Source organism: Agelaius phoeniceus, chromosome 21 (assembly GCF_051311805.1).
Source record: "Agelaius phoeniceus isolate bAgePho1 chromosome 21, bAgePho1.hap1, whole genome shotgun sequence".
In the NCBI taxonomy this organism is placed as follows: Eukaryota; Metazoa; Chordata; class Aves; order Passeriformes; family Icteridae; genus Agelaius; species Agelaius phoeniceus.
Window position 1 is genome coordinate 8,810,618 of NC_135285.1, and position 22,368 is coordinate 8,832,985.

Below are 22,368 nucleotides of genomic sequence, written 5' to 3' on the forward strand. Positions count from 1 at the left end.
ACAGCTGTCCCTGAGTGACCTGGAATTCCCATAGAACCCCACCTGACAGGAGGGGGGCTCTGCAGAAGGCTCAGCTGCTGATATTGCAGGTGTGCTGTGCATCTCCTCAGGTGGGTGAGGATCCCAGGGGCTGGAGCTGTCCGTGCCTGGGTGGCAAAGCTCACTCAGGACCTTCAAAATCCGTGTTGAATTCCCCCCAGCAGCCTGGGATGGGTTTACAGCAGGAGAGAGAAGAGCCCTCCTGCATTGCTGAGGAGCTGGGCTGTGTGTGCCTCCAGCTAAACAACGTGTAGGAGATGTTGCAAACAACACTGGTTTACCTTTATCAGCTGCTGCTGCTTTTTTTTAACTGGTGTTTTTTTGTTTTGTTTTGTTTTTTAATCAATGAGCTTTTACAGCACGCTCCTCTCCGGGGAAATGGGAGGAGGAGATAAAGTGACAGCAATGTAGGGCTGTGATAATGGAAGGCAGATCTGGGATTAGGGGAAGACTGGACCCTTGCAAGACATTAACATTTGTTTTTTTAACCCATTGCATCTCTTTGCTCTCCCTCTGAGCTGAGAGGCTTGGAGTGCAGCAGGCAGGAGGGCAAATTCCTGTGCCTGGTGTCTCAGCAAAGCTCTGCTTTTTGGGGGCACCTCTCTTGATCTGCCTGGGTCTGGAGGCTGTGGGGACACTGCTGGTGCCCTTGGTGCACATCAGGAATTTCTCCCTCTGTTCTCTGCCCTGGGCTAAGGGGATCCCTTTGGCTGAGGCAGGTGCGTGTGTCTGATCAGGAATTACAATGCAGGTGAGAACAGGCCAAGGAGAGAGGCAGCTGAGAGGGATTGCAGAGTTCTGGAGGTGCTCAGGGTGTAAATTCTATGATTCCACGAAGGTCAGGTTGGACAGCAACCTGATCTGGTTGAAGACATCCCTGCTCATTGCAGGGGGCTGGACTAAACAACCTTTAATGGTCCTTAACAACAAACCATCCTAGGGTTTTAATTTGGAGCAGGATGACCTTGTCCTGAGCTGGCAGAGCTCTCCCTGTGTTCCAGCAGCACCTGCAGGGGCTCCCACCTGCAGCCCAGCCCTGGGTCCTGCTGAGCAGGCACTGCCTGCAGTGCAGCCCCAGCACAGCACCCAGGGCAGCTTCTCCACCCCACGTCCAAAAGGAGAGCTCAGGAAACACCTCCTGAGCTCCAGGTGCTGGCTGTGCCCCACTGCCTCTGCCCTGGATGGGGTTTTAAATGGGCTCTGGCTGGGTTTTAAATGGGCTCTGGGGTTTTAAATGAGCTCTGGGGTTTTAAATGTGCTCTCCTTGCCCAACAGGACATCCCCCACCAGCCCAGTCCCTCCAGAGGCATCTCCACTTCCTCCCCTGTCCCTCCTCACTGCACTCACGTTAAATTTTGGTGGGGCAGGGAAGCAGAGTGGCAGCTCTGCTGAAACTTGGGGATATTGTTGGGAAAAGGAGATGAGATGTGGTGGCTGCACCTTCCATGCTGGGGCTGCAGCATTCCAGATCCATGGACAGCCCCAGAGAGGGGTGGGACAGAGCCAGGACTGGGAAATGAGTTGGAGCAGAGGTGCTGCTGCTTCCCCTCATATTTAGGGCTTGGAAACCCAGCAAGGAGCTGAACTGGCTCCCTGAATTCAGCAGATTTGGAGCTCCTGGGTGTGCCCCAGACCTGGCTCACAGTGCCCTGTGATCCCTGTGCTGGTGAGGCTGAGCTGGGCAGGACCCTCAGGATGCTCCCACCTTCATCCTGCTGTGCTGGGGCTCCTGTCCCAGAGCTGGCTGGAGATCCAAACAGTGTGTGTGATCCTCCTGAGTGTGTGTGTGATCCTCTGAGTGTGTGTGTGATCCTCCTGAGTGTGTGTGATCCTCCTGAATGTGTGTGTGATCCTCCTCAGTGTGTGTGATCCTCCTGAGTGTGTGTGTGTGATCCTCCTGAATGTGTGTGTGATCCTCCTGAGTGTGTGTGTGTGATCCTCCTGAGTGTGTGTGATCCTCCTGAGTGTGTGTGTGATCCTCTGAGTGTGTGTGATCCTCCTGAGTGTGTGTGTGTGATCCTCCTGAGAGTGTGTGTGATCCTCTGAGTGTGTGTGTGATCCTATTGAATGTGTGTGTGATCCTCTGAGTGTGTGTGTGATCCTCCTGTGTGTGTGTGATCCTCCTGAATGTGTGTGTGATCCTCTGAGTGTGTGTGATCCTCCTGAATGTGTGTGATCCTCCTGAATGTGTGTGTGATCCTCCTGAGAGTGTGTGTGTGATCCTCCTGAGTGTGTGTGTGATCCTCTGAGTGTGTGTGATCCTATTGAATGTGTGTGTGTGATCCTCCTGAGTGTGTGTGTGATCCTCTGAGTGTGTGTGATCCTATTGAATGTGTGTGTGTGATCCTCCTCAGTGTGTGTGTGATCCTCCTCAGTGTGTGTGATCCTCCTGAGTGTGTGTGTGATCTTCCTGTGTGTGTGTGATCCTCTGAGTGTGTGTGATCTTCCTGAGTGTGTGTGTGTGATCCTCCTCAGTGTGTGTGTGATCCTATTGAATGTGTGTGATCCTCCTGAATGTTTGTGAGCCTCCTGAGTGTGTGTGTGTGATCCTCCTGAGTGTGTGTGTGATCCTCCTGTGTGTGATCCTCCTCAGTGTGTGTGTGATCCTCCTCAGTGTGTGTGATCCTATTGAATGTGTGTGTGATCCTCCTGAGTGTGTGTGTGATCTTCCTGAGTGTGTGTGATCCTCCTCAGTGTGTGTGTGTGATCCTCCTGTGTGTGTGTGTGTGATCCTATTGAATGTGTGTGTGATCCTCCTGTGTGTGTGTGTGTGATCCTCCTCCGTGTGTGTGTGATCCTCCTGAATGTGTGTGTGATCCTCCTGTGTGTGTGATCCTTTTGAATGTGTGTGTGATCCTCCTCAGTGTGTGTGTGTGATCCTCCTGTGTGTGTGTGTGATCCTCCTGAATGTGTGTGTGATCCTGAGTGTGCAACATGAGCTGCAATGCGGGGCAAGCTGGGGTTGCTGTCCCAGAGCTGCCTGGAGCATCCACCGGTGTGTGTGTGGATCCTCCTGAGTGTGCAACACGAGGGAAAGCAGCCGGTAAATGATCCCTGCAGGGAGGAGATTTATATCGAGGGCCATTTTCCACCTTCCTCTTTTCTCTCCTCTGCTTAACCCGTACCAGTCGCAGGTTTCCAGCAGGGCTGGAATAGCCACGGCTGCCTTTTCACCTGGATCAGAGCAGCTCCTCCCTGCCCCTGCCTGCTGCTCTCATTCTCCATTCCGGGCCACTCGCAGCTCCTTTTCTCGGGGACAGCCAGAAGGGCAATTGTCATTAAGAGGTGCGAAGCGAACAAAAGCATCCGACACTTGTTCCTGAGCCGATTCCCTGCGATGAAACCGAGCTTAGCAGGGCACAGAGGAGCGGGTGGGGTGGTGCCGGTGCCCCTCGGGGGCTGTCGTGGTGCTCACCAGCCTTCCCCTCTTTTCCAGCCTGTGGGAAGCTGACGGGAATAAGTGACCCGATCACAATTAAAACCTCGGGGTCCCGCTTTGGATCGTGGATGACGGATCCTCTGGCTCCTGAGGGGGAGAACAAGGTAAGAGTGTGTGACAGCATCACCCGTGTGCCTGAGGACAGCGAATATTCACCACTGGGAAAAGCAGGGAATGTCCTCATCCATCCCACCGGGCTCTGCTGGCAGCAGGAGGGGCTGAGCATCCCCCAGGGAGGGAGGATGAGGAGAAGTTGAGCAGCCCCTGCACTGCTCCCTTTCCTGGCTGAAACTCCATGGGCTCAGAATTGTCACCATGAGGTCTATGTGGCGAAAAAAGCAACTGTTGGGTTTCTAATCTGTGTTTGGCAGCCAGGAGGGAGCTGGGGCTGAGCAGAGGGACCCGTGGTCCTGGTCCCTGCTGCTCTTCTGCTGCCAGCACCTCTGATAATGTCATCTGCCTGCATTTGCCCTCCATCCTCCACCTTCATTGCTGTGAGGAATTAACTGACTGCAGCCAGAGAGAGAGATTTGTTTTGCTTTGTTTTGGTCTTTTATTTTTTTCCATTCAGACCATTCAATTTTGATCCCAAGGAGGTAGGAGGCCAATAACTGGCTGAAAATCAATCCCAGCTCCCCGTGACTGATGGAATGGAAAATATCTCGAGTGTTTGCCGAGGATTTGCAGGCAGCAAAACAAAACAAGAAGCAGAAAGCTTGGCTGCCTGTAATTCCCTCCTGCATGCAGCATCCTTCAAAGGATAAAGGCACCAGCAAGGGCGGGATCAGGGCACCTATTTTGGGATCTGTGCCCTGGCATCAGCTCTGTAGCTGCGAGAGGACAAGGGATGCTCTGGAGAAGTCAGCCCTGGGTGGTTGCTTTGAAGGTGACTTGAGTTGTCAGGCCCTTTCCCTCCAGCAGCCAACTGGTTGGCACTAGTTCCCCAATTCAACACCTCCATATTTTACAGTTATTAAGCAAAATTTCCCCTCCAGCCCAAATAAAACCCTGCTTAGAGGTGAGATGGGAAGGTTTCACCCCCATCACGTCCCATTTTGCTCAAGAGAGGGGACAGCTTGCTGCTTCCCTTGGCACTAAAACAATTTTCAGCTGAAGCTGGTGGTTCAGATGCTAAAGATCTTCCCGTGTCTTCAGAGGGTTTTGTCTCAAACCGCTATTTTTTGGTATTTTTTTTTTAAGCCATGCCTTTTTCTGCAGCATATTTTTGTTGTAGAAGCAGGCTGCAAACCGGAGCTGGAGCTTCCCAGGCCTCTCTGTGTATTTAATATATAAAACCTGCTGGGAATTTTATTAGGAACACACCATTAAGTGAACTCCACTGGCTGCTCAGCAGAGTGGGAAGGTGAGCATGGGATGGGCAGTTTATCATCCCCAGCTCCTGTCCCCGAGCCCCACGAGGGGTTTGGTGTTCCTGTGATCATTTGTTCATGTCACAAAACCACGGAACACAGCTGGGGGAGATTTGTGAGTGCTGTGGGAGCAGCAGGTGGATGCTGAGAGCTGGGATGGCTGTGTGGGGGCAGGAGGAGGTTGCTCAGAGCCAGCTGCTGTGATGGGACATTGTTCATCCATCAATCCCTGCTTTTCCAGGGCTTGGAATGCTCTTGGGTCCTGCAGCCCCTGCATGGTGACACAGGGCTCTGCTGAGCTTTAAAAACTGAGCACAACAACACATTTGCATGTTGAATTTTTAATACCAGATAATGAAATGGAAGCAGCAAAGAGAGAGTTACGTTTTGGATATTTTTTCCCCTATAATTTCCCAACTGGTTCAGCTGAAGTTTCATTTCCAGCTCTGGCTGTTCTCTGGTGCTTTTGCAGCCACCCCCAAGCCCAGCAAGGTTTGGGGCTGAGGGTCAGAGCCATTTGCCACACTCTGAGCCATTTCCCCACCTCTGCAGCTTTCCAGGGAGGCAATGACAGAAGGCTGAAATTCCCTCCAAAGTTTTTGGAGACCCCAGCTGACTTCCCAAAGGCAGCAGCCAAATGTTGGGCTGCCCTTCTCAAAGACTGATGATCACACTCCAGACACAGAGCTGTCAGATTTTGCAAGGGGTTTGCAGAAGAAATCTGCACGACATCACCCAAATCTGCAGCCTTAAAGGCTTCCCTCTTGCTAAATTTACCTTTTCTCCTTCCTAAATTTACCTTTTCTCCTTCCTAAATTTACCTTTTCTCCTTCCTAAATGGCTCTTACAGAAAGCAGCTCTCTCATTTTCAGGCAGCAACTGCATCCAGAATGTCAGTGGCTGGCTGGATATTTCTTGTGGATATTAACTGCACAGCTTGGTCATTTGCCTCAGAATTGGTTTCATATAACAAAAGCTTTTTTTTTTTTTTAAGGAGTCTAGACAGTGTCCCCAGTGAACTGGCACTTAAATGATGATCTAAAATCTCTCCCCAATCTACCCAGAGCAAGATTTAGATGTCTTTGTCTCTTATATTTCAGCAGCCACGCTTTAAGCTTTTGATGCAGCAGTGTATGATTTTTAAACCAATATGGACTTTTTGCCTGAATTTGCCTGACAATGAGTGATTGCATCCCTCGCTCCCGCATTCCAAATTAATGGAGCTGTGCACAGCAGCTGCTGTAATTTACTGAGTGTTACCGCGGGAAGCAAAAGCAGCAGCAGCAGCACAGAAAATGCTGGGTTTAGCCAGGGAAAAGCTGCTAATTGCCCTCAGGAAGGGAGGGTGGTGCCAGCCACCAGCGTTCCCAGGGGAGCGCTTAAGCCAAGGGGATATCAGGTTATCCCCCAGGGAAAGCTTTGCTGCTGGGTTGATTTCATGACTGATTTGGGGCTCCAGAAATTGGGGTTATTTCTGGATGTAGGTGACAGATGTTGGCTGGATTCAAGGCCAGATTTGGAGCAGCCTGCTCTGGTGGAAAGCGTCCTTGGCAGGGCTGAGTTCTAATCTCCATTCCAAACCATTTTATGACAATTCCACCACTCCTGGCTGTGGATTTCTCTCTGTTGCGGTCCGATGTCATGGTTTGCCTCAGATGCCCCGGGTTCCTCCCTGATAATTCCCTGCCAGGTGTGTCAGTCACCTCTCCTTTCCCCTCCCAGCACTGTCTGTCAATCCTGGCATTCCAGAAGGGGTCGAGTGATTGGCAGAATTCAAAGGATGCCTTACACCCCTGCAGGGACATTGGGCCATCCAGGTGTCCTTTGTCCCTTGAGACTTCCCCCTCCCCATACCTGGTTGGTGGTCCCCAGTGTTCCTTCCCTGCCCCTCTCCCCGGGGTTAAAGGAGCAGCAACCCCGGGCTCAGGGAGTTCTGTTGGAGCTGGTGCTGCATTCAGAGGCCTGAGGGCCAGAATAAAGCTCTGGATCCAAACCCTCCAGCAGAACCGACTCCTTTCCTTCACCATCACCTTAAAGCTTCTCCACAGAGGGAAACCTGAGGAGCAGCCCCTGTTATGGGGGGAAGCTCCATCCCAGCAGCACCAGAGCTCCTGCAGGCCTGGACTTGTCTGCAGGGCCCAGCTGCAGCACCCAGCCAGGCAAAAGTGTCTGTGGGGGGAAACACCACACACCCAGGCAGCCAAAAGTGTCTGTGGGGTGAAAACACCACACACCCAGCCTGCCAAAAGTGTCTGTGGGGTGAAACACCACACACCCAGCCTGCCAAAAGTGTCTGTGGGGTGAAACACCACACACCCCGCCGGCCAAAAGTGTCTGTGGGGTGAAACACCACACACCCAGCCAGCCTAAAGTGTCTGTGGGGTGAAACACCACACACCCAGGGAGCCAAAAGTGTCTGTGGGGTGAAACACCACAGTGCCACTACTTGGTCAAGCAGCAAGGGCCAGACAAGCTCAGGCACGTCCCATCCAGCGATATTAGTGTTATTCCAATACTCTCCTTAACCCCCTGCATTTCCCTCCTGCAGGTTTGGTACATGGACAGCTACCACAACAACCGCTTCGTCCGCGAGTACAAATCCATGGCGGACTTCATGAACACCGACAACTTCACCTCCCACCGCCTGCCCCACCCCTGGTCGGGCACGGGCCAGGTGGTCTACAACGGCTCCATCTACTTCAACAAATACCAAAGCCACATCATCATCAGGTTCGACTTGAAGACGGAGACCATCCTCAAGACGCGCAGCCTGGACTACGCCGGCTACAACAACATGTACCACTACGCCTGGGGCGGCCACTCCGACATCGACCTCATGGTGGACGAGAACGGGCTCTGGGCCGTCTACGCCACCAACCAGAACGCCGGCAACATCGTCATCAGCAAGTTGGACCCCAACACCCTGCAGAGCCTGCAGACCTGGAACACCAGCTACCCGAAACGCAGCGCCGGCGAGGCCTTCATCATCTGCGGCACGCTCTACGTCACCAACGGCTACTCGGGAGGCACCAAGGTGCACTACGCCTACCAGACCAACGCCTCCACCTACGAGTACATCGACATCCCCTTCCAGAACAAGTACTCCCACATCTCCATGTTGGACTATAACCCCAAGGATCGGGCTCTCTACGCCTGGAACAACGGGCATCAAATCCTGTACAACGTCACCCTCTTCCACGTCATCCGCTCCGACGAGTTGTAGCCCGGCCTTGGTTGGAAACTGGGTTTGGGGGTGGGGGGAAGAATAAATAAATAAATTAAAGTGAAAATTTAAAAAAAAAATAATAATGATAAAAAGGAAAAAAAAGGGAGAAACTAATTTAAAAAAATGCTATTAAGGGAACATACTTTAAATAAGTAAACATATAAACAGCTGCCAAAATTAAGACCAACATCATGGAGGATTATTCAGCGTAAGCCTGACAGATCAGCATTACCTCTACATTTCTAGAAGTCTGGCCCTGTGTTATAGACTCACGAGTAACCGTGTACTTGCAGCTGGAACTGCACTCAGAGAACCACTTCAGTTTGGGGTTTTGTTTTGTTTCTGTTCTGATAGCAAACCTAGAGAACATCCTCAAGCAGTAAGGCAATGACTGTTGGAAGTTCACCCTCGGGAGCCTCGCTCTCCTCCGTGTGTGGCTTGCATGGACATTCCCCCGGCGTCACGGGCAGCTGTGATGGATGTGTGGAAAGGAAAAGCAGGAGAAGCTGACCCGTGAGGAGCTCTGGCTGTCTCAACAAGACCTATCACAGGTTAGTTTTCTTTGCCTTCCATTGCAGCTACTGTCTCTCTCAACTGTGTTCTTGTCACTTAGATTAACTGTGCTGAGACCCGAAGTAGCTCATGGATCTGTGTCTTAGTAACTTATTAAACACGATGGTTTAAGTATGTATTATGAACAAGTTGTTGTACCCATATTGTTTGAACTTATGTATTCAGCAACTATATTGTATAATGTATGTCTGTTATTTACCAGAGGTGGCAAAACTTTGTATGTCCAGTTTATGCAATGAATGTTGTAAATGCAATGATGTAGTTTGGATTTAATAAATGATGGTTTTTTCGTTTCTAAAAAGGCAAAAAAAAAAAAAAGGTCAGTGTTCACCCTTATACACAGGTAACCAATTTCATGTTGATAATTACAGGAATATTCTCTTACTGTTATCTATCTACATAGCATTATGGTGGTTGGAAATCGCTTCCGTGGAGATTCTGTGGCAGCAGATTCCCATAGGAAGCTTTGTTTATGGAAGTGTGAAGGTAATTAATTTTTTTTTTAAGAGGAAAAATTTGTACTATCCACAGTTATCTAAGGAACAATAAAACTATTAGGAGACTTCCCTGCTTTGTTTGGTGTCTTCTCTGTGCGAGTGAGCCAGTGCAGGGGAGGGAGAACTGGAATTTTTGGGGGTAAATGCTGAGCAGCCATCCTGAGTTTCCTTCCAGGGAATATTTCCTGATGTGTAGCTGGGGCTGGGAGCTGGGAGGGTGGAGGGTTGGCTCTCTGCTCTGTAGGGATTCCCTTCCCATTTTCATCTGGAGCAGGCACTGCTTCAAGGACATAAAATCCTCTGGCTGCTCCTGCTGTGGGCAGGGTCCGGCCACCGCCTCAGGGACTGACGGTGTCTGGTGTTGGTGCCACAACAGGAGGAAATCTCATCATCTGCCACCTTTATTGGAGCTGCAGACACTGCTTGGGACCCCTGAGAGCAACTGGATCCCACTCCTTCTTGGCTTCTTGGAGTGCTCCCCACCCTGAGTCTGCTACAGGTAAAAATCTGCTTTTTTTAACTTGTTCTAAAGAGCGACTGTCACTGTCACACTCAGCCCTCCTGGTTCTGCCAAAGCAGAGCCCTCACAGGGTACAGGATGCTCTTTTCCCTCTGGTGTGAGATCTGGGGTCTCATCTCTCTCTGGTGTGATATTTGAGGTCCCATTTCTCTCTCTGTGATATTTGGGGTCCCATCTCTCTCTGGTGTGAGGTTTGGGGTCTCATCTCTCTCTCTCTTTGAGATTTGAGGTCCCATCTCTCTCTGCTGTGAGATGTGGGGTCCCAACTCTCCCCTGCACCTCCAGAACAGCAATATTTAGCAATTCCCACTCCAGCCAGCTCCAGGTGAAGGGCCAGCACCTTCCCCACCCATCCAGGGTGATCCTGAGCTGGATCTCGAGGGCAGCTGGGGCATGGTCCCTGTGCAAGCTGCAAAGAGCTCCCTGGGGTGCCTTTAGCTCTTCCTTGCCTCTTCCCCCACAGATTGGCCACGTTTAGCACCACCAGGAATGCCAATTTTCCAGCCAAGTGGCCCAGTGAGGCTCAGCCTGTGGGCTCAGCAGATGGATGGTTCAGGGCCCTGGGAAGGAGCAGGGATTACCAAGGTCAGGAAATTGAGTATCAGCGATCGGTGTTTGCTGCAAGCTGCACACCCAGATTCCAGCCTCTCAGCCTTTGCAGCAGTTTCCTGCTGGGCTCTTCAACAGGAGGAGGGAAAAGGGAAAAACCAAAGCAGTGTAGTGTGGTTTCTCAGAGCTGGATTAAACCACAGGCACCAAGCAATCCTCCCCGTGAAGGTGTTCCAGGCAGTTCCACGGGGCTGAGCCTGCCCTGTGCCAGCTCTGCTGCTCTCACTGAAGCCTTGGCTGGATGCAGAATGGGGACAGCTCTCTGAGGACTCATTCCTCTGCTGCACTCTGTAATTCCAGCTCTCTGGGCTGCCAGCTCTGTGGAGAACTTCGCTGTTTAGCAGTGCTTTTCCCTCCAAGAAGCTCAAAAAGGGGGGCTGGAGACCCATGGTGTAATTGGCAGCAGTATTGATCCTCGATGTGCAGGAGAAATCTGTTAAGCCAAAAAGCAGGAGGGCACCTGCAGTCATTTCTCTTTAATTAATGTATTTCTGCAGTGCAAACTCACTGAAGGGCAGCACACTGCTCTTGTAAGGGCTAGAGCTGGGTCCAGGGGTGCTGCAATCGATGGGACAGAGGCTGAGGATGGCACCAGGGCTGGGCTTTGCACTGGAGCTGCTCCTGCCCAGCTCCCCAAGGGCTTTAGGATGGAAAAGTGGGAGGGAATCCTGGCTGTACCACGCGCTGGATTGCTTGTGGTGTGGCTGATTGTCCCAGCAGCCAGGCTTTGTGTCCTCCATCCATCCATCCATCCATCCATCCATCCATCCATCCATCCATCCATCCATCCATCCATCCATCCTTCCAACCAATGAGGGGGTGGTTCCTCTCCAAGACCCCAAATCTCACAGCAGAGAGAGATGGGACCCCAAACCTTACAGCAGAGAGAGATGGGACCCCAAACCTCACACCAGAGGGAAATGGGACCCCAAACCTCACACCAAAGAAAGATGGGACCCCAAACCTCACACCAGAGGGAAATGGGACCTCACACCTTACAGCAAAACCTCTGCAGGTGTTGGCAGAGTTTGTCCCAGCCGATGTGTCCAGTTTTGGGGAGAGGTTTCAAGCAGAGCACAGCACACAGCAGGGCACCACTGAAACCTGCCCAGCCCACCCTGGCACACCAACACCACCCTGTGCCAGGTGCCCTGCAGTCAGCGTGGTCACTAGACAGGAGCTGAGGACAAAAGAACATGCCTGCTTCAAGACATCGATCTGCAAAAATAATTGAATTACAGAAAGGCAAAATAATGCTGCTTGCTTTAGGACACAGCTACATTTAGATTCTAATTTTCCAAGTGCAATTCATTTAAGACAAAGGCTCCAGAGCACAAAATGTCCTTGAAGGCAGCAGAGCAGGAGCAGCTCCTGTGTAACACGTACCCAAAGTTAATGAGATGAGGGAAGTGCTCTGAGGGGTGTACCTTTGTCCTATTTGCCTGTAGTGCAATATTCTATAAATGGATGCCATATGGCCCTACACTTAATGGTATGGATCAGATTGGAAGTGGATGAGCCACTCAAAGACAAGAACGTCCCAGAGGATTGCTTTCTATAGCCTATGACTTCATTATTTGATGCACGAGGCTTGTTGGTCCAAATTTAGTGCTGGGAGTCAGTGAGCTGCTTCAGAGGAACATCTGACCATGGTTCTGTGTGTGTTTGTGTTCATTTTTGCCAAGGTATTCCTTGGGAAGCCCTGCTCCAGGCATTGGGGAGGGCTTGGTGCACAACCCAAGCTGCTCCCAGCCCCACCAGCCCAGGCCCAGCTCCACAGCTGGGACAGGTTTGATGGAAAGGGAATTTTTATGAATGAGAAGGTGAGGGGGAATGGCTTACACTGAAATAAGAGAGATTCACATGAGATATTAGAATTTTTTCCTGTGAGGGTGGAGAGATTGTGGCACAGAGAAGCTGTGCCTGCCCCTGGATGCCTGGAAGTGTCCAAGGCCAGGCTGGACAGGGCTTGGAGCCACAGTGGAAGCTGTCCCTGCCCATGGCAGGGGTGGGATGAGATGATCTGCAAGGTCCCTTCCAACCCAAACCACTCCATGATTTAATTTTTCATTAAAAAATTAAATGGAAAAAAAAAAAAAACCACAAACTTCACCCTGAGTCAGAGGGACCAGTGCCCTCCAACTGGGTCACACCTGCCTTGGGATGAAGGGGGCACCTGGTGGGATTTGCTCTCATCCCCACCCTTCACCAAGCCATGATCCTGCCCTGGCCTTGCCTCTGATCCTGGAGCCCTTCCCCAGAGCCCTCAGCCCATCCCAGGGGATCCTGCCCAGCTCTGGGCAGTGAAATGCAGCTCAGGCCTGTGAAATGCAGTTCAGGGCAGTGAAATCCAGCTCAGGTCAGTGAGATGAAGCTCTGGGCAGTAAAATGCAGCTCAGGGCTCTGAAATGCAGCTCAGGGCTCTGAAATGCCCCCAGCCTGTCCCAGGAATTCAATGAAGCTCACTCAGCACCTGGCCTAGAAGCCAGGCAGTAACCCTGGCTGTTGTTTAGCACATCACAACTGTGAGAGCTAAAAATTTCCCTTTCTTCCTTTGCTGTTACTTCCCTGACCTTCATTAGTTCTGCAAGCACCGAGTGCTGAGCCCATATGGAGACAGTTATCATAAAAAACTGAATCCTGGCCCCTTAATTAGCTCCTCATTATCTGAGAGCTCCATATTGAAGCATTAAGAACTTGCACAGCAATTTGTTGAGCTTCCAATTAAAACTTTTTTAGAATTGTTGAGCCTTTTAATACTTTGTGTTTACAAATTGCCTTGGACCCACACCAACACACACATTTCCTTCACTGGGGAAATCTCACTGAGGAGCTGCTCGTTATTTATGTAAAACCCCAGGTTTTAATAAAGTCATAAACCATGTCAATGAGGCTGCTCTTTTCATACCTGATACAATAGAGATGACTCTGAATGAGTGCAGAGGAGTTAGAATCATTAAGAGGGCAATTAGAGGCTGATTTCCTAATAACTCCACTTTTACAGCACTGTAAAAACAAATGTACACATCCCTCTTTATATTCATTTACCTTGGATGGGCTCCTGCCTGTTGACAGGTCCTGAGACCTTCTGTTCCAGCACTTTGCAGCCTCAGGATCATCAGGAATAAATAAAAGCCAGCTGGGCATGGATTATATTCAGTGGCTCACACCAACTGGGAGCTGGGGGAGTGCAGCTACAAACACAGGAGAAAAACTGGGTCTCCTTTGAAACCCATGGGCAGATTCACCACGGTGGCCAAAAATGTGGGGAGGTGAGTGACCACTGGAGAAGGCCAGGGATGAGCTGCTCCTGAAATCTGCAGAGAAGGGAAGCAGCAGTGGCTCTGCTGGCCTGGAGAGGGACACAGGGGTGTGCTGAAAATCTCTCAAACGTGGCTCCCAAGGCTTCTGGAAGGGATGGCCATGCTCCCATCACATCCACGAGGATAAAGGAGGGTGCAGCAGAACAGGCAGCAGCCCTCAGGGGTTTAACTCACCCCAAATCAATTCTTCCTCCTGAAAACCAGACCGGGGAGGAGGAAATCCATGGCTGTCAGGAATACATTGTGCAACCACCACAGCAGGAGAAGGGTTTGGGGTGTGGCAGAGCCGTGACAGCCTCAGGAGCCACAACCTGAGCTAGGCTTTTGCTGCCAGCGCTTGTGATAATACAGCACTTATCTTCTCTGGGACGTTGTAAAGCCAGAGCTGATCTGGATTGAACATGTCATTTGTATTCCCACGCTGCTTTTGAAGCAAATCTGTCAAATCAAACCCAAAAAAAGGAATGAAAAGAGGAGTGATTGCATAAGGAGCAGTCTGGGCAGGCAGCTGTGGCCACTGATGGCTCTGTGGCTTTGGAGAGGAGGCAGGAGTGACCCTCAGGATCAGGTGTGGGACAGGGAGCAGCACCCCAGAGAGGCTGGAACCCCACAGGGGCTCAGGGCCATCCCCACAGTTCTGTTCCCTGCTGGTCCTCCCCTGTCTGAGCTTTTCCTCTCCCTCCTTCTGCCTTTCTGACCTGGCTTTTAGAGAACCTGCTGGCCTCAAGGAGAATTTCCCCATTTGTCACATTTTGGCACTTCCTGAGCTACCAGAAAAGCTGTCTGCAGGCAGAACAGCACAGTGGGCCCTTCCTCAAACCCTCCCAGCACCAGAGGCCTCGGGGAGAGGGAACACAAATCTGTGGCAAAATCCAGCATTTCCCAGCCACATTGCACCAGGCCCCGTCACTCTGAATGAACGTTAGAGCTCTTCCTCCCTCACCAAACTGGCCCTGGCATTCTGGAATAACACAAACCCTGGGGCTGCAAAGGGTCACCCCAAGGGGCTGGAATAAAATAAAATAAAACACAAACCCTGGGGCTGCAAAGGGTCACCCCAAGGGGCTGGAACAAAATAAAACAAAACACAAACCCTGGGGCTGCAAAGGGTCACCCCAAGGGGCTGGAATAAAATAAAATAAAACACAAACCCTGGGGCTGCAAAGGGTCACCCCAAGGGGCTGGAACAAAATAAAATAAAACACAAACCCTGGGGCTGCAAAGGGTCACCCCAAGGGGCTGGAATAAAATAAAACAAAACACAAACCCTGGGGCTGCAAAGGGTCACCCCAAGGGGCTGGAATAAAATAAAATAAAACACAAACCCTGGGGCTGCAAAGGGTCACCCCAAAGGGCTGGCAGGGACCCAGGGATGTCCCCTCTGGATGGAGGAGCTCAGTTAAAGTTTGATTGCAGTTCTGCAGCTCCATGGCTGTGCTGGGGTTTCAAAGGAGCAGCTGGGCAGGAATTTGCCGGTGATCTCGGCTGGGAGGGGCAGGCAGGCAGCTGGGCTCTGCTGTGGGAGCAGAATCCAGGGAAAATCACACAGGATGAGCAGGGAAGAGCACGGCATCACTTGGCAGCAAACATTTGGGGTGGTTTTGTGGGTGTTTGGTGTGTTTGGGGTGGTTTTGCAGGTGTTTGCAGGTGTTTGGTGTGTTTGAGGTGAGTTTGGGGTGGTTCTGCAGGTGTTTGGTGTGTTTGTGCTGTGTTTGGGGTGGTTCTGCAGGTGTTTGGTGTGTTTCAGGTGGTTTTGCAGGTGTTTGCAGGTGTTTGGTGTGTTTGTACTGTGTTTGAGGTGGTTCTGCAGGGGTTTGGTGAGTCTGGGGTGGTTCTGCAGGTGTTTGCAGGTGTTTGTGCTGTGTTTGGGGTGGTTTTGCAGGTGTTTGCAGGTGTTTGGTGTGTTTGGGGTGGTTCTGCAGGTGTTTGCAGGTGTTTGGTGTGTTTGCTGTGTTTGGGGTGGTTCTGCAGGTGTTTGGTGTGTTTGTGCTGTGTTTGGGATGGTTCTGCAGGTGTTTGGTGTGTCTGTGCTGTGTTTGGGATGGTTCTGCAGGTGTTTGCAGGTGTTTGGTGTGTTTGTGCTGTGTTTGGGGTGGTTCTGCAGATGTTTGGTGTGTTTGAGGTGTGTTTGGGGTGGTTCTGCAGGTGTTTGGTGTGTCTGTGCTGTGTTTGGGGTGGTTCTGCAGGTGTTTGGTGTGTTTGTGCTGTGTTTGGGGTGGTTTTGCAGGTGTCTGGTGTGTCTGTGCTGTGTTTGGGATGGTTCTGCAGGTGTTTGCAGGTGTTTGGTGTGTTTGTGCTGTGTTTGGGGTGGTTTTGCAGGTGTTTGCAGGTGTTCCCTGCACTCCCAGCACAGCCCTCACTGCTCCAGCAGCAGAGGAGGGTGAAGCTCTGTAAACCAGCAGGGCTCCATGCCCAGACTGCAGCCACAGCATTGCTTTGGACAACTCGATAAACCAAAGGGGTTTTACACAGGGGAAAAAAAAGAAAGAAAACAAAAAAAACCTGCCAGGCGTTTAATGACCATCCCTCATTAGTGCATCACCACAACGCTCCCATCCCTGCTCCTCCCACGGGCTCAGCCCTGGCCGGTCCCGAGGGGAGCCGGGGCTGGGAGCGCCCGCCCCAGGCACGCACAAAGCCGGGATAAAGAGCCGGGAAATGCTCCAGCCCTCGGTGTAAAACCAGCCCTGCGCAGCTCGAGCAGATGGGAGCGAACCTGCGGCGGGGCAACCAGGGAAGGGTCAGCAGGAAATTTGTCCTGGGGGTGCTGGTGCCTAATGGACTGTGTGAGCAGCTGAAATGCTCGCTGGGAGCAGAGGCTGCTGCTGGAAAGGGGCCACCAGAGCTGCACGGCCATGCTCTAATGTGGTTTATTTCAGTGAGAAATAAATGTTGAAATTATATTTTTATTTAATATTTTAATATTATATAATTATTGAATTATTATATTAAATTATATGCTCAATTATGCATTTAATATAATTATATCTTGATTATTACATTATATATTTAATTATTTTAAATTATATATTAACTATAACATATATTTAATATAAATATTTAAAACATATATTTAATATAATATATATTTAAAATTTTAAATTATATTATTAATTAATATGTCAATATTAAAAATTAATATATTAAATTATATATTAACTTACATAATTAACATCATTATATATTTATTATTAAATTGATATATTTAATTCTTTAAAATTATATTTTTAATATCATATATGTTTAATATAAATATTTAAATTATATATTTAATGTCCTATATATTTAAATTTATGAATACATATTTTATATCGATTTTTACGTATTATAATATATATTTAAATTTATAAATGATAAATCTAGAAATTATTTAAATGATAAATTTATAAATTAATTTAATTTCAATGATAAATAAAGTGTGAATGCTGTGGATCAAGGCAAGATTTTTGTGAGCTTCACAGGAGTCCTTGAGCACTGCAGAAAGTCCTGATTTGGGTTGGGTTTGGGTTCATGGATCCCTGGGTTGGGTTTGGGTTCCGGTTCATGGATCCCTGGATTGGTTTGGCCTGGAAGGGACTGTAAATCTCATCTCCTTCCACCCCAGAGACTTTTCCACAGCCCAGATTGCTCCAGGCCCTGTCCAACCTGGCCCTCAGTCCATGGAACTGTGGCGGGTCATTAATTGCCTCCTCCCCTAACGAAGGGAAAGAAGGACACTCCATGAGAACACCCCCAAAAATGTCCTTGCACGAGGAACAAGAACTGCCTGGAAGTGGAAGAGGGAGGAAAAAGTAGAAACCCAAGGAACTCGGAGCACTTCCTGCCATAGCAACAAGCCCGTTCAACAGGAGGAGCATGTTCACAGCAGAGCCCTAAAAAAGGAGCTGTTAAAATAAACATTGGCATATCTCACACCTCCCTCTTCCCCGAAGGAGGCTCCCTGGAAACACATGTGGACAAACTAGGGAAGGGAAGGAAAGCAGGGATGAAGGGGGAGAGGAGAGGTATTCTAATTAAGTGCTGGAATTAATCTCTGTTGTCTTGCAGGATCTAATAAGTTTAATGATTTGGTGTCTCTGTTGTTCACTGATGAATCCAGAATCTCTTACAGAGCATCTGGTCATGTTATCCCTTTGCTTTTTATGTCCTAAAATACTCCAGGAGTTTCTGTGGAGCTTTTGCCCTACATTTCACATTTTAGGCAGGTGACAGAGGCCCCATAACCCCTCTGCAAGCGCCCTTCAGGCATCCAGGGGGTTTTCCCTGCTTTATGTGTATTGCCATGCTATGTGGAGGGATAAAAAAATCCCATTTTTCTTTTATGAACTGGAATAAAACTCCTGGAGCTTTTACAAGCCTGTGCTGGCCCTGCTGAGGGTGGACACTTTGAGCAGCAAAGGTCTCTGCTCTGGGGAATCCATTTCAGTTCTGGGAAATCCAGCTCCTCTCCCTCTGGGCATGCAGCCCCTCACAGGCACAGCTGGGAGGTCACAGATCCTTTTTGGAAATCCCAAAATTTCCTTCCTGCATGCAGGTATCACACACAGGCTCCAGTGACACCCCAGACAAGCAGAATCGCTTTTGCAGGTGCTGATCTCCCAGGACAAGGCAGGATAATGGTATTTTGGAGTTAACATCACAGTTGCACTTCCATCCCTTCCTTTTCCCCTTCTATTTGGTTTTATCTTTGGATCAGAGCAGGCCCAAACACCAACATGTCACCATCAGGGCAGAGCAACTGGAAATGTGATCAGAGAGCAGGGTAGTGATGAGACATCCTCCCTCCACACACAGCACTGAGGAAACCACTGGGAAATACAAAGCTCCAATAAATCAAATTGTCCCAGCTGTGGAAGCAAAAGCAGCGGCAGGTGGAGGGGGAAGTTTGCTCTGACTCCTGTTCCTGGGATGCTGTGGGTTTTTCCATGCTTGGGAATGTGGGAGACAGCCAGGCCTGGAATGCCTCATTGCTGCTGAATTCACTCCTGTGCTTAAGTGTGGGCTGTCATCCACACCTTTAGGATCCTAACACTTTTAGGATGATTCCCTTTCATGCTGGGGATGGGTTTAACTCTCTCATGGGACTGCTGGGTTCTGGTGTTTCCAGCAGAACTCAGTGGGCAGCAGGAACAGCCAGGTTTTCCTTGCTCACCCCCCATTTCTCATGGAAAGCAGAGGTGCTGAGAAACTCCCTCCAAAATCCAGCTGCTTCTGGAGGAGCACCAAGCTGGGCCTGAATGGGGAGATGGCAGCAGGGTCGTTTGTCACCTGCACCCTGGGGTGGCCTGGAGGTGGCAGAGCCCTCCCTGTGCTGTATTTTCTCCTTGAGCCAGGTCTTAGGAGCTCTCAGTATCACACCTGAGATAGGCCAGCTACCTCAAATGCCATCAAATCAGCAGGATGGTTTCTGAGGTAGTGTTGGAAACAGAAAAGTTTTAATAAAAGGCAAAATAATAAAGCTTTTTATGGAGAAAACCTGAGCTAGGGGCAAGAGGCTCTTGCTCCTGCTAAAAACACCCCACAAAAGGGATTATTTCCTTTGTTCTCTTCCTTTTCTAGTGAATTGCTTAGGCAGGACTTTTTGGCTCCTGTCCAACTGGCTAGCCTTAGGTCTGAGGTGAAGTCCCCAAGGTCCTAGGAGGTGGATTTTTACCAAACCGAGGAGAGAAACTTCTGATTCTTAAGGAGACAAAGGACAATTTGGTCACTCTGTCAACAAGGGGCACATTCCTACCACTCCCTGCCCTCCAACCCTGCAGGACAGAGCTGCAGCTTGGACACTCCACCTCCTCTTACATAATCACCAGGCTGAGGAGGAAAAAAAAAAAATAAAGCACCTGATAAAACTTCCCACTCCCACATCCAACCCACCCCAAAGGGCTCCTGGCCCTGGTGGAACAGAAGATTGTGAGAGTGCCAGGAATAGGTGGCAATCAAATAATGAATGCTGCAGCCCACTCCCATCTGCCAGAGAAAAATCCTGCCCGAGGGGAGCCGGGAGGGATCGCCTGCTCCTGCATCCTCCCCTGGGCACCAGCACCTGTGAGAGGCAAAATGAGGGATGGGGGGCTCCAGGGGCTCTCCAAAATGCAGTTTATTGGATCCATGAGCTACAGCAGTCATGGGTGACAGAGCTGTGCCCACAGCTGCCAGCTCCAGCTGCAGGCAGGCCTGGGGACCCTGAGTTTGGGTTACAATGCATTATAGACTTTTCCTTTTGGTTACAATGCATTATAGACTTTTCTTTAAGTTTCATACTTTTATATAATAATATAATATGTATAAATTATTATACTTTGCTGAGCATCCTAATACAGTAGAACCATTCTATACCTTAACTATTATCTGTAGCCTATCATAGCTACTGTAATTACCATATTCATGTTACTGTTCTCCAATCACTAAAAGCCAGTACATTACAGTTTAAGCTAGTACATTTTTAGTTTACTAGTACATTACAGTTTAAGCTAGAAGTTGTTTTTCAGTTTTCTTGCAGTGGAAAATTCTGAGACCTTTTTTCTACCTGCAGCATTTGCTGCCTTGTTTGCCTGTGCTGTCTTCCTGCTTGGTAAAAACATCTTCTTGTTTGGGGTGGGTTTATCCTTTGCTCTAAGCCATACAAACCCCTTCTAAATAACACACCCTTTGCCTCCTTGGTTATCCAGTGAGACTGGCTCAGCAATTCTTTTCTTCTATATCAAAACTTGCTTTCATTTCTATTCCTTCATCAGACTCTACATCCAAAAATCTTTCTGCTAAGCACACACATCTGTGAGACTTTCTTGTCAAATTTTCATCCTTCCCCACAAGCACCTGCTCCATTCCTCACCTTCACATCTCCAGCAGGGTGGGCAGAGCTTTTCCCCAGCCAGGAGGAGTTGCTGGTTGCAGATGGAAGTGCTGGAATGCAGACATCTGGCTGCCACCACCACGTGTTTGCTTCATAATGCGATGCTGGCAGTGTTGTGGGAAAACATTGATGGAAAATGAAGCCAGACACTGGGAAGGGGAAAAAAAAAAACCATGTAAAACTTTGGAATTCAGTATTGTGCTGCTTTGAACATCACCGAGTGGGTTTGGAGTAGAAAACAGCAAGGGACTGGTTCTGCTGGTGGAAAAAATCAGCAAAAATCAATGTATTTTATATATATATATATATATATATATATATATATATATAAAATACATATATAAAAATATAATAATATTATATATAAATATATTATATATAATATATATTATATATATCATATATATTATATATATCATATATATTATATATATTATATATATAATTTTGCACAAAATAAATATATTTAAAATAATTTTAAATTTATTTAAAATATTTTTTTAAATTTTAATTTATTTTTAAATAAAAATAAATTTATTTGCATAAATAAACCCCTTTGCAGCAGCTGCACTGACACCAGCAGGTGTGGGGTCCTTTTTTGGGGCAGATCATCAGCTCTCAGGACTCAAATATCCCCAGGCTGCCTCTTGCTCAGGTCCTTTGGGTGGCTTTGCTGTCACCTGGGTGGAGCTGGGCTGAGCAGGGTGGTGATGTCCCCACCAAACCCTTGATTTGCAGGTGCTTGTGTGGGTTTGTTAAAAAAGGTTTGGATAAATGATTTCAACTCTCCATCAGCCATGGTGGTGGAGCCACCATCCCTGGATGTGTTTAAGAAAATGCCCTGGATGTGGCACTCAGTGCCAGGGTTTAGGGTGTTGGGGCTGGGTTGGACTCAATGATCTTTAAGGTCTCTTCCAATCTGGGGATTCTGTGATTCTGTGAATTCTGTGAGGATTCTGTGATTCTGTGAATTCTGTGAATCTCAGAGGACACTTGGCTTAGACTGGAAGGTGAGAGCAATCCCATGGGATTTGGGATGGTGTGCAGGACTGGGGATAACCACCAGAGGCAGGAAAAGAACCAGTAAATCCCAGAAATCCTTTCCATCAGCTGCTTTTGTCTCCTGAGCCCGACAAGTTGGAGCAACACAAGCTCTGGGTGATTTATGGTGGGTCCACAGATCAGGAGCAGCTCCACTTGTGCTGCCCTGAGTGGGCCCATCATTCATGGGAATGTGAGCATTTCTAGGCATTTCTTTACCCCTTAAAGTGTTGCCTTTGTTTTTCACCTCTTTGGTTGTGTTATCAAAGCCATGTTGGGAAAATGCAGCGCTGGGAGCTTCGGGTCAGGGCAAACACAGCCCCCAAAAACCCCTGCCAGGGTTTTTTTGAAAAAGGCTGGGAATGTGAGTTTCTGAGGAGCTGGTCCTGAGCAGAGACCTTGCATGTGTACAGAGAGTGCTGATTCATCTGCCTGCCACTGGAGACAACAGAACATCTAATTAAGTCACCCGTGTATAAATAAACGTACAAGGTACAAGCTCAGGAGCACAGAACAGCCCTGGAAAATCTCAGAAATGCACAATATGCTTTTCCTCTCTCTGACAGGGCTGGAGCTTACCTCTGGGACCACCCTTTTGTTTAGAAATATCAAAGAATGAGATTATTTTTTTTTTCTTATTATTTTTCTGTTGCAGTATTAGTTTTTCACATCAAAATTCAGTAATTTCCTCTTGCCCTGCAGTTCAGCTGAGTCTCAGGTACACCAAGGCTTTGATACTCCTCCAAATATCCGAGCAGGGTTCGCTTCCAAGGGTGTGTGGGGTCTGCATCCTTTTGTTTTTTTGAAGAGGGAATAACAACAGCAAGATCAAGAAAAACAGCAATTAGCTGCTGCTCTAATTGCAGCGCTGATGGCCAGGG

General features: G+C 48.9%; 1 protein-coding gene across 2 annotated transcripts in view; it reads left to right on the forward strand.

Annotated features, from left to right (window-relative positions):
• OLFM1 (olfactomedin 1) overlaps window positions 1-9,213 on the forward strand; it is a 38,659-nt gene extending 29,446 nt beyond the window's left edge. For both annotated transcript variants that reach the window (XM_054646598.2, XM_054646597.2), the window contains exons 5-6: window positions 3,476-3,582; window positions 7,397-9,213. In XM_054646598.2, the coding sequence (XP_054502573.1) occupies window positions 3,476-3,582; window positions 7,397-8,071 (782 nt within the window). In that variant the 3' untranslated portion in view covers window positions 8,072-9,213. The remainder of the gene's footprint in view (window positions 1-3,475; window positions 3,583-7,396) is intronic.
• The last annotated feature ends 13,155 nt before the right edge of the window (window positions 9,214-22,368 follow it).